The following is a 12,368-nucleotide window of genomic DNA, read 5'->3' as shown; positions in this document are numbered from 1 at the left end:
AGCTACCAGTCTACAGATCTGTCTACATCTGTACATGTCCTCTTACCAATCATATACACATACAGTACGTATGCAAACTATTTCTTGTTAACGTATTTTTCCAGTTTAGCATTATTTTTACATTCACATTGCCATGTTTGCTAATTTGGTATTCAATTTTGCTCATATACCTTAGTATTTACTTAGTCACCTCCCCATCCTCTTTTATAAATAGCTTTTTCACTATGTAAATGCGAATACAGTTAATTTAATATCAGCCACATTTTTTTCACAGTATTTCCTTAAAATACTTTCCAAAATTGAAACACTGGATCAAAGCACATATATAACTTTTAGAGCTCTTAATAACTAATTATATATACATATATGTATATATATATATACACGTGTGTGTGTGTGTGTGTGTGTGTGTGTATATATATATATATATATACACACATACATAAAGTGCATACATTAAATTGCTCTCAAGAAAACAAAGTGGACTAAGGCAGAAACACATATGCAAAGGAAGGAATGACAGCACATAGTGCCTCCTCTAATCAAACAGGTCAGTACTGGGGAGGAATAAAGGGGCAAAGAGAAATGGGAGGAAGGAAGCAAATGAAGCCAGACAGAAAGGCCATGAGGAGTTTGTATTTGGCCTTGGATAATGGGAATGGAAAGAACTCTGAGAAGGAGAGCTTTGAAGGGTGGTTAGGAGGCGATCAGGAGAGAGATACTGTGTGCCTGAACCAGGGCAGTGGGCAACAGAACAGAGGAGAACTCCCGTATGTACGGAGATATCTAAGAGGTTGATGTCATGACTGGTTCTGTGTGGTATGGCTAAGGTAGAATGGAGTAGGTAAAGCAAAGTGAAGAATCCATCATCACTCTCAAAATTTTACTGAAGACACTTAAACATAATTGCCTGCTTGCTTGTCTATTTCCTCCATTAGAAGGTAAATTCTGTCAAGGCAGGGCATCTTATTCACTATTTTACTTTCCATGCCTGTCAGTGTGCTTAGCATGCTGTAGTTACTCAGTCAACTGTTAAGTGAAATAAATGGGTGGAGAATGCCATTTGCTAGGAGAGAAAATAAAAAAGAAGAAACAGGTCTGGATTAAAAACATGTGAGTATAATTTTGAGCCATTTCAACCTCTAGCACAGTACTTAGCAGACAGCAATTTCATTACAAAGAAGTACTGATTATAGGAATAAAGAAATAAATGCAAGCAGGCTATTTTCTCTTCCTTCCTTCCTTCCTTCCTTCCTTCCTTCCTTCCTTCCTTCCTTCCTTCCTTCCTTCCTTCTTCCCTCCCTCCCTCCCTTCCTTCCTTCCTTCCTTCCTTCTCTCTGTTTCTTTCTCCTTTCTTTCCTCCCTACCTCCCTCTATATCTAGCTAGCTAGCTAGCTGAAAAGATTTGGAGATTAGGAAATGATATGTTAGTATTTAAAAGGTTTAATCTGAGCTTCTGGCAAAGTACTAACCAAAGACACTAAAGGGTTCGAAACAAGTCTCCTCAAAATGTGCCATTTTGGCATATGGACTGTTCTGAGCTGACGACAATCAACACCCTGTGAGTTCAAGAGAAACCTTTGCCCCTCCATTAACTGATGTGAAAATGTTGGGGTTTGGAGCAAACGGTCAAGAAAGAATTCTTGAGGTGTTCTTCAGTGCAAAAAGGAGGGTTTCATTAAAGCATGGGACAGGACCTATGGGCAGAAAGAGCTGCAGTGGGTTGTGAGGGATGGCTGATTATATACTTTCAAATTGGGAGGGAGTCAGAGATAGCATAAATCTCCAAGGAACTTGAAAGCAAGGCTTCCAGGACCTTGAGGGGCTAGCTGTTGTTAGGAAAGGTCATTTATCAGTGTCGAGTAAAACCCTAGTCATGAGATCCTTAGAATGTATCTCAGTGGGCTATATGCTTGGAGGATGATTGCTGGCATCTCTCTGGGGCGGGCGGGGGGGGGGGGGGAGGGCGGGACAGGTAGAGATAAAGGAAGTTTCCAAAGGAATTTTTACCTGTTAAAGGTGACTTACAGGATCCTGGAGGTTGGGTTAATATTAAGATAAGGTTGTCTTTTGCCCTCAGCAAAATATGAACACTGAGGCACGTCTCAAGGACTGGTCAATGGGCTGTAAGTTGTAAGGAAATTCGATTTTTTTCTTTTGCCTTTATTGTCCACATCATAAACTATCTAAAAGAATCTAAATTTGGAGCTTTTCCCAGAATAAGAGTTATTATCAGAGATCAATTTTCTCTGAAGTGATCCATGTGTATGGCAGGGCAAATACCTAAATACCCAACATCTGCTCTTCTTCTTGCCCTGTGAAGTGCCCTCCTCCCCGCTGAAGCCCCAGGCCCCTATCCCACTCCTTAGTTCAGGATGGCATACAGATCTCACTTTACCTTTCTGTCTTTGAACTTCTCATGTATGTAGGGGTTCTATACATATGAAATTAAACCTGACTTTCTCGTGTTCATCTGTCTCATCTCAATTTGATTCTTAATCCAGCCACAAGAACATTTGAAGGGTAGAGAAAAATTCACCCTAACAATATGATATCTGGTGGTATGCCCAGCCAAGCTGATAGGCACTCAATGAAACAGAAATGAATCTTCCTATGTCAAAGTTCATGAACATAATGTTCTAATTTCTTATTCTAATTTTGAAATATGCTATTTCAACACTGAGGGTCAACATCTTTTTTTTTTTTAATGTTTATTTTTGAGAGAGGGACAGAGTGTGAGCGAGGGAGGGGTAGAGAAAGGGAGGGAGAGAGAGAGGGAGGGAGACAGGGAGGGAGACAGGGAGGGGGAGGGGGGGAGGGAGGGAGAGAACTAGCAAATCTGAAGCAGGCTCCAGGCTCTGAGCTGTCAGCACAGAGCCCGACACAGGGATCGAACTCATGAACCGTGAGATCATGACCTGAGGTGAAGTCGAACACTTAGCCGACTGAGCTACCCAGGCGCCAAGAGAGTCAACATCTTAAAATGTCCCCTCAAAATTATCCATAGAAACACTGACAGGTTCAACTTAAATCCAATATATAACCATTTCCATAATCTATGTTTTGCTCCTTGGTAAAGCTACTCATTTTCTTAGCAATGCTCAATTTTTACTTTATTTTGATTAAATATTAGAAATACAATGTGACTTTTATGTGTTTTTTATTTCCTACAAGAAAGTCATACCATATATTTCAGAGGCCTCCAGGAGATGGTTAACAAAGGCTAAATTGACATTACCAAGACATTACCAAGAGAAGTGTACTGAGGAAAATATTGTGAATATAAATATACTTGCACATTTTCTTTACTCCTTATGTAAGCTCATAGCCCCACAAAAACCATCAGTGTCCTTTGTATTATCCTTCAAGCATTCCCACTGCACAAAAGGCCTACATCTGGATGTAAATTATCAGGAGAACTCCCATGAGAATTCTCGGCAAGCAGGAGTGCACACAGTGAGTGGGGGTGGGGTGGGCTTTATGTAGCAGCTGTCCCAAAGAAGGGAATTGGAAGAGAATGCAAATCCTTTCTCTCCCAAGCTGTTGGCCTCAATTCAGGCAAGTAATTTGTTTCAGTAGGATTAACTCCCCCACCAAAAATTATCTAATCCTTCTATGTACAGATGCCACCAATATCTTTATAGGTCAATTAATTCTACTGAGGACATTATTTACATAGTAAAGATAACATAAAGAAATTGAATAAAGAAAATTTATGAAGAGAAATATACCTAAGAATTCAACTAGATGATTTGTCCCTTTAAAAATGTTACTGATGAAATAAAAATCTACCCCCTCCAGAACAATTCAATAAATACTCAAAAATGTTAAATCAAATATGCATAAACTATATATATATTTCTATACACACACACACACACACACACACACACACATACACACACACATCGATGAGGATTCTACTAACTCAGGTTTTGGGGGGCAAAAGTAAAAACAAGCAATATTCTGACATGACACACACATATACAGTCTTCATCTGAAAATGACTGTTTTCTTTCATTTTCCTTACTTGCCAGAATGCTGCTAAAAGAGCTTCCTGAGTGATAGAAGGAGAACCTGGTTGTTAAAAAAAAGTCTGTTGCTTAAGAACAAAAAGGGAAGAATCAAAGGCAAAAACAGTCTCCATTGTGGGCCAGTGAAAAATGCCAGTCAGGGCCAGTCTACTTATGTTTGATGCTCTTTTTCCTCTAAGTATCTTTTCCATACTCCCTTGTTTCCCAGAATGTGACAAGACCCTAATCCCTGCCTTTTGTTTTTCAGGTTAGTCAACAAGCATATTTATTTAAAAAGGCTAAAATGTGATGGACAATCATTCAGAGTAATGACTATGTTGATATTCATATTACCTAATACTGGTATTTTTTTATTTAAAAATAGTAAGATTTGGTAAATATCATCTTCTATATTTTATTACATGTGAGAAAAGGCCAAGCTCGAAGCTGAACTTCCTCTGTCCTCCTAGCTTGAGTCTCCTCAGGTAGGATGGTTGGGGGAAAAAGGACTTGATCAAATAAATCGTCCTATGGGAAGAGGCTCCAGGTGCTAGGAGAAAGATCAGACACAAGAGAGGAATAGAAGGAACTGTGCCATGGGAAAAGGGATGCACAGGCCCCAAAGAAAGGGCTGGGACTGGATGCCTCCTTCCTCAGCCTGCCCAGAACTCCCACCACTCTCTCACATCTCTGTTCCCAGCTCCTCCCATCCTTTTTTCCACCAACCCCCAACTCTGACATAAGATGTTTTCATCAGTGAATTCCAGAAGTAGACTTGGGCCCATACTGGCTCTGAGGGAGAGCCAAATGATTAATATAAATTAACAAAAAAAAGCTATCTAGCCTCAGTGATATTCTGAGAACAGGGAATTAATACATAAGTAATTTGACGTCCATCGACTGATGAATGGATAAAGAAGATGTATATATGAAAAATGGAATATTATTAGGCAACCAAAAAGAATGAAATCTTGCCATTTGCAACAACATGGATGGAACTAGAGTGTATTTTGCTAAGTGAAGTCAGTCAGAGAAAGACAAATACCATATGATTTCACTCATATGTCTCATATGTGAAATTTAAGAAACAACATAAACATAGGGGAAGGGAAGTAAAAGTAAGATAAAAATAGGGAGGGGTGCAAACCATAAGAGACTCTTATTTTTTATTAAAATTTTTTAATGTTTATTTATTTTTGACAGAGAGACAGAGCATGAGCGGGGGAGGGGCAGAGAGAGAGGGAGACACAGAATCGGAAGCAGGCTCCAGGCTCCGAGCCATCAGCCCAGAGCCCGACGTGGGGCTCGAACTCGCGGACTGCGAGATCGTGACCTGGCTGAAGTCGGACGCTTAACCGACTGAGCCACCCAGGCACCCAGGAGACTCTTAAATACAGAGAACAAACTGAGGGTTGCTGGGGGGGAGGTGAGTGGGGGGATGGGCTAGATGGGTGATGAGCATTAAGGAGGGCATTGTTGGGATGAACGCCGGGTGCTATATGGAAGTGACGAATCACTGGGTTCTACTGCTGAAACCAATACCACACTGTATGTTAACTAACTTGAATTTAAATTAAAAAACACCACCACCAAAACAGATAATTTGAAAATGTCTTGAACAGGGGTGCTGGGGTACACAGTCAGACTGATTTTCTAAACGTGCATATGCACATTTGGATGCCTGAATTTTTTTTTTTTTTTAATTTTTTTTTTTCAACGTTTATTTATTTTTGGGACAGACAGAGACAGAGCATGAACGGGGGAGGGGCAGAGAGAGAGGGAGACACAGAATCGGAAACAGGCTCCAGGCTCCGAGCCATCAGCCCAGAGCCCGACGCGGGGCTCGAACTCACGGACCGCGAGATCGTGACCTGGCTGAAGTCGGACGCTTAACGGACTGCGCCACCCAGGCGCCCCTGGATGCCTGAATTTAAATGCAGCATAGCGTGCTCTACATTTAAATGACTGAGATTTCAACAATTAGTACACAATCAACAAAACTACTGGCATTTTGGGTATGTAAAGATAGCACAGAATACTGGAATAACCCAAACTGACATGAAGACTAAAGCAAATGTCTGTTTTCAATGACTAGTGTACGTTCTAATGCAACATAAAAGTTTGTATGTCTCGTGTGAAAACAATGTCGTACTGGAATATTATACTTATGCCACTGAGGCTTAACTCTGGGTGTGCATCAAAAATAGCCCCACCCACAATGATTCTGTGAGTTTGGGCCCAGATGTCTGTATTTTTACAAGTTTCTTAGGTGATTCTGACACATACTTCCATTTAAGACAGAGTGACTGTCTTAGAGGATGTTAAATATTATTCCACTCAACTCCCAATGCACTCTGCTTAGTCACAGCAAAATGTTAAGATCTCACACATAAAGCTGCTTTGCTTACAAATCCATTACTAATCTCATCATCTCCCTGGGTTAGTTTTTATTTGATGAGTACCACAGCAGCACTTCAAAAAAAAATTAAACTTTGCTTCTCATACCACCACATGAAGTTATTAAAAACTAACACTTGAAATAAGTATTTAAGAGGTAATAAATTCAGAGGTGAGCTGGGAACTAGGTGTTTACTTTCAAAGTAAAACTATCAATCCACAGCAGTATGGAATAAAGAACAGGAAGAAGTGAAGTCAGGAATAGAAAGGGGAAGCTAGATGGTCATTAGATTCCTCCTGAAACATGTTTTCATGATTTTTTTTTTACACTGATAACAACTCACCATGTATGCTCATGTTTGAACAGAAAAAAGTATTCCCTCAAGATATAATCGATATTCATCATATATTTTGTATAATCTATGAAACTGTTAATCAAAAACTAACACTAAGAATCAAAAGCTAATTATACTATTTGGATGCCATGGGCCAGTTTCTTCACCTCAATTTATTTCTTTTGATTTTTCATCTACATAAAAAAAAAAAACAAAACAAATTTATGAACATACCTTGGGTCAAGAAGACTCCTCAAAAACTTGAAAAGCAAAACCTGGTCCTGAATGAAAAAAAAACAATTAAAAATACAATTAAATATTAAAGAACATATTTTCAAACTATGCCATGGTAAAGAATGACTCTAAAAAATCTCTAAAGTGCACACAATTCCATTAAGTCTTCTGTACAGATCTAAGAAATTCTAAGGACTCATTTGGAGGTCATTTCCTCTCAGTAATTCAAATCATTGTCACACATTCCATTCTGAGTGCAGAAGAAACACAAATGCCTTGTTATTGCAAAAAAAAAAAAAAAAATGCCTTCTATTAAGGAATATATCCCCTCGCAGTTCTCAGCACAAGGACCCTGAGACCGGCAGATGCTCTGAACTACTCTGCAGATAGTGGGCTCTAGCTACACGGACGGGTTCAGATTGCTTCACCTGGGCCTCCTTGTGATAATGGCCTATTGCAAGGTAATTAATCTAAGTAGGGTAGGAGCTTGAGTCCCAAATAACAACCACCACCAAAAAAAAATCCAACTCCCCAATGTAATCAACTACAGAAGAGATGGCACACTGCAACATTTTAGCAGTTAATATGCCATAAAATCTGGGTGCTGTTTCTTCCACTTATTAGCTGTGTGACTTTGTGTAAGTCACTGACTCTCTCGGCAATTCAGTTTACATATGTGAAAAAAGAAAACGACAGTATCTTTTCTTTCCTCTGCACAAGGTGTAGAGAATTAAATGAGATACACCTTAAAATACACTATGGAGGCACCTGAGTGGCTCATTCATTTGAGCATCTGACTCTTGATGTCAGCTCAGGTCATGATCCCATGGTCGTGAGATCAAGTGGTCATGATCCCAGGATCATGGGATCGAGCCCCTCGTTGGGCTCTGTACTGAGCATAGAGCCTGCTTGAGATTCTCTCTTCCTCTCCCTCTTCCCCTCTTCCTTGCTCACATGCTCTCTCTCTCTCTCTCTCTCTCTCTCTAAAAGATAATAATTAAATAAAATAAAATAAATGAATTAATATAAATAATGTTTTAAGTTCTTAGGAAAGCTAAGCAAAATTATTATAGCTTAGTTTTTCTTTTTGATACATTCAAACTTCACGTATATAAAGCAGGGGAGTCTCCAAACTAGAAAGGATCAATGTAATTTAGAGTATGAGATTTTAAATACATTTATCAGTCTTTGATTTTCTATCTTTTCCCTAGTCTATAATTTTGTTTCATTTTATATGACTTTCCTTCTGGTTATAACCTAATATTCTGGCTTTTTTTTTTTTTTCATCTCAAGAATTCTGAAAACGAGTGGTCAGAAGCATTATCTCTTGCCACCAAAAGTAAAGGTGCTTTATAAAATTTGTGTAGGATTCTCTCATATTCAGTAAAGCACTGCAATAAAATACCTCATTTCTTTAAAAGAAATGTGTGAAGACTCCACAAACAGTCCACAATCAAATAGCCACCCTTTTTAAAATCTATGACCCTTCAGCTTTTATAGGTTTGCCTGATGAGTGACATTATATTTATTTACTTGGTCTCTCTGCCTCTGAGTATCGTTAGAGACTAAGAGAAATAGAAAATCCGGCACTGGATAACCTTACATTTTAAATGACAGTAACAACACTAAAGGTCAGGAAATACACTAGAAACTGCTGACTTTTAAAGGGGGGGGGTGGCTCTGTGATTTGAGAAGAGTTTTATCAGAAGTGTCCTCCTGTCCCCACCACTAGAATGGACAGGATGACTCTCTATGTACTTCCTCAGTATCTTGGGCAATGCTCTATATCATTCAAGTCCAACTATTCTGCAACTGTCTTTTGGCTTCTCTTCTTCCTTCAGCACAGGAATACATGTTTATGTTTTTTCCTCAGCACTTAACAGTGTTTTTGGTCCACAGCAGGTACATAATATTTATTGAATTCATGGACGTGTCTTTATCTTGAGTTAATGAACCTAATCATGCTGGGCAGCCAAGCCTGATGTCTGGGAGTCACCTTTAAACTCTCCCATCACTTTCAATTCATTTCTAAGTCCCACATGTTTTACTTCACAAACACATCCTGAACCCACCCACACCACTGTCACCGACTTAGTACCCCTCCTCACCATCTTTTGCCTGGAACTTTCACCTTCTAACTGGTCTACATGGTGTCTGTCCTCCATCCTCTCTTTGCTAGTCTGTTCCATACACTACAAAGTTAACTTTCTGTAAAATCAATCTAGTGATGGCCTTCTTTTGCTGAAAAACTTGAGTAATTCTCTAGGACACAGAAGACACAGTATCATTTCTTAGCACTACACATAAAATTGTTCAGTATCAGAACCCAAACTCTATTTTCTGGCCTCAATACTTTTAACTCCTCCCTCCAACAGACCTTTTCTGGCTTAACCTAATGCTCCTCCAGGCATCATCTCTGGCATGTCATACTTCACAAAGACCTGGCCATTATCTGGATATACATATTGCCTTGTGCCTTCAAGTCTTAACATACCCAGGGCCTTCTATCTAGAAAGTGCTTCTCAATTCTCTGCCTAGAAAACTGATGCCAATCACTCAAGACCCAGCCCGGGCATTTCTGGGAGCTCTTGTCTGACCTCACAGTTGGCGGTCTCCTCTCACTCCTCGTGTTCCTACAGTATTTTGCCCCTGTGTCTGGTGTAGCACTTATAACCCTGCATTTTGGCTATATAAGTGCTTCTTTCCTCCACAAGAAAAATTAAAAGACTGCATTTTTATTTGTCACCCAAGGCCTACCATACTGTGGTACATCATGGGGCCATAAGTGTTTAAGTTAATAAATTCCATCTTTGTCTCTCATGCCAGCTGCCCCCACCTCACTGCTTTGGTTTTCATCTTGTATAGTTATCCCCTCCTACAATCACTGCCACTTGGGGACTCTGGGTCATGCTTTATGTTGCTGTCATTGCCCTATTGTCTACCTCTATCACTTGAGGCCATAATGACAATGAACAAAACTCACTACTAGCACTGCAATGATAGTGACAAGTGGAATAGTAAGTCCACTAAATAGTATTTCAAACTGAGCATCTCAATATTCGACATTAATATAACTGTATTGTAGTTAAGATTTTCAAAGAAAAATTCTAAATAGTCAGCATTAACCCACTTTGAGAATTACACATCTGAATGAATAATAAATAACATCAGCCTCAAAGAGAATACAGCTATAGTTCCTATAGCCAAAAAAAAAAAGGGGGGGGGGAGGGGGATCTTCCGTGGATTACAAATTCTAGAATAACTATAGGGTACAGTTCTGTTTCTGTGATGTTACTATTTAATATGCAGAAAGATGAACTCCCTTGTTTCTAGATGTAGAGATTATCACACAGATGTAGAGATTATCACACAACTGCTCCCAAATATACACATACACAGTGCAGAAACTGCTTAAATGGCAACTATCTATTGAAGAAATTACCACAATCAAAAGCTCATAGGTGGATATTCAATAATTGTCTTTCTACTACATGTTTCTTCCCCATATATTTTTGCAATATTTACCTGAAGTTTTTTAATGACTATTTCAATCTGTTCAGAAAAGTGAGTAGCAACCAGCTCTGCAGCTTTACAGGGCTTCAGGGATACAAGTTCCTAAAGTGAAAGAGAAAGGGAAAATGATCTTTAATGTTAAGTTTAAATAGAATTTCCATAGATGTGAAGCATGATTATGTACTTCAGCATTTTCAAGAGCTTCTACACTGCACTTCAGAAGACCTCACTATAAGGTCTCAATTTAAAGGCACATTGCAAATAAACAAAATTAGAAATATGCCATGTAAAAAATTACATTTTGATATAAAACGTAATTCAGAATGTTTAGTAAATGAAAGCACTAAAACTCTGGATGTAAGCCTTGATATCTACAGGATGAACAGAAGGAACAAAAGCTTTCCTAAATTTCCTGCCGGTGAATTTCACCCTGGAGCTTAAAGTAATAACTTGAAACAAGGAAAAAAGAGTATAGTTGCAAATTTTCTAGCTACGAATTTGAAAACTTTACTTCTGATGCCAGTGGATTTTGAAACAAGGAGTATCTTAAAACAATGTAAGCTCACAAGTCTTAAATGAGACTAAGAGGTTGACCGCTGTTTATTAACTGCTGTTACTAAGATCCATTTCTGTCAAATTTAAGACTTCCAATCTGCCCCCTCCTTGAACCTTCATAGACATTACTGGCTACTTATGTTCCTGAAACTCTCTTCTAACTTGTTTTCTGTAACCTACTCATCAACCATTCCAATTGCATGTTCACATTGATAAAATGCAAACACCGACTAAAGATCAACATGGTAAATTGTCAAATAAAAATTAGACAAGTTATTGTGACTGCAGTAACAGTCAATTAACAGTTAGCAATGAGAAAAAACCTACATTGATTTTTAGCTACTAAAGAAACTGAATGAATACTCAAAATTTTTCCATATGGAAAACTCCAGGCCCAAACAGCTTCCCTGGTGAGTTCGAGCAACTATTTAAGGAAGAGACAATTTCCAACATTAATTAGCCTCTTACAGAGAACAGGAAAAACAACAACTTCAGCACATTTTATAACACTAGCAAAATTTTTGATACCTAAACCCAATAGGACAATATAAGAAAGGAGAACTATAGATCAGTCTTAATCATGAACATTGATATAAGTATCCTAAAACAAAACAAAATCCAATAATATTGAAAAGGATAAGATCAGGATCAAGTTGCATTTATCCACAGAACTCAAGTCTGATTTAATATCAGTAAGATTTACCATAAATATAGAATAAGAAAGAAAAGGTGAAAAATTCCTTCATGAAAAAAACTGTTAGCATACCAGAAAGAGAAGACTTCCATAAAATAAATAAAAGGGTACAGAGTCTGACACAATATACTTACAACCTGGGAGGGAAGGGACTAAAGAATGGGCTCAAACTTAAGTGACCATCAACCTAACATAGACTGCTATGTGCATAAGATGTTACATATGAGCCTAAGGTAACCAAAAATCAAAAACCAGTAATAGGTATGCAAAAAATAAAGTACAAGGAATCCAAGTATATCACTAAACAGAGTCGACAAACCATGAAAGAAAAGAGCATTAGAACAAAGGAACAGAGAAAAACTACAAAAACAACCATAAGATGCATAACAAACAACAGTATGTAAATACCTATCAATAATTACTGTGAATGCAATGGGTTGGATGCTCCAATCAAAAGACACAGGGTGACAGAATGGATAAAAAACAAGATCCATTTATATGCTGCCTATAAGAGATTCATTTCAGACCTAAAGACACATGCAGATTGAAAGTGAAGGGATAGAAAGGAATTTATTATGCAAATAAAAGTAAAAAGAAAGCTGAGGTAGCTTTCTTTAATTTATTTTG

General features: G+C 38.4%; 1 protein-coding gene across 12 annotated transcripts in view; it reads right to left on the bottom strand.

The window, feature by feature from the left end:
• Positions 1-12,368, bottom strand: part of VPS8 (VPS8 subunit of CORVET complex) — a 256,338-nt gene that overhangs the window by 100,733 nt on the left and 143,237 nt on the right. For all 12 annotated transcript variants that reach the window (XR_005792281.1, XR_005792282.1, XR_005792283.1 and 9 more), the window contains one exon: positions 6,980-7,026. Coding sequence is in view for 9 of the 12 variants with exons in the window: in XM_040480980.1 (XP_040336914.1) it covers positions 6,980-7,026 (47 nt within the window). In the remaining 3 variants the exon portion in view is untranslated. The remainder of the gene's footprint in view (positions 1-6,979; positions 7,027-12,368) is intronic.

The sequence above is a fragment of the Herpailurus yagouaroundi genome, unplaced genomic scaffold, assembly GCF_014898765.1.
Source record: "Herpailurus yagouaroundi ecotype Mexico unplaced genomic scaffold, PumYag 159, whole genome shotgun sequence".
Classification (NCBI taxonomy): Eukaryota; Metazoa; Chordata; class Mammalia; order Carnivora; family Felidae; genus Herpailurus; species Herpailurus yagouaroundi.
Note: the sequence above shows the minus strand (reverse complement) of the source record. Positions and strands in the feature narration are given on the sequence as shown.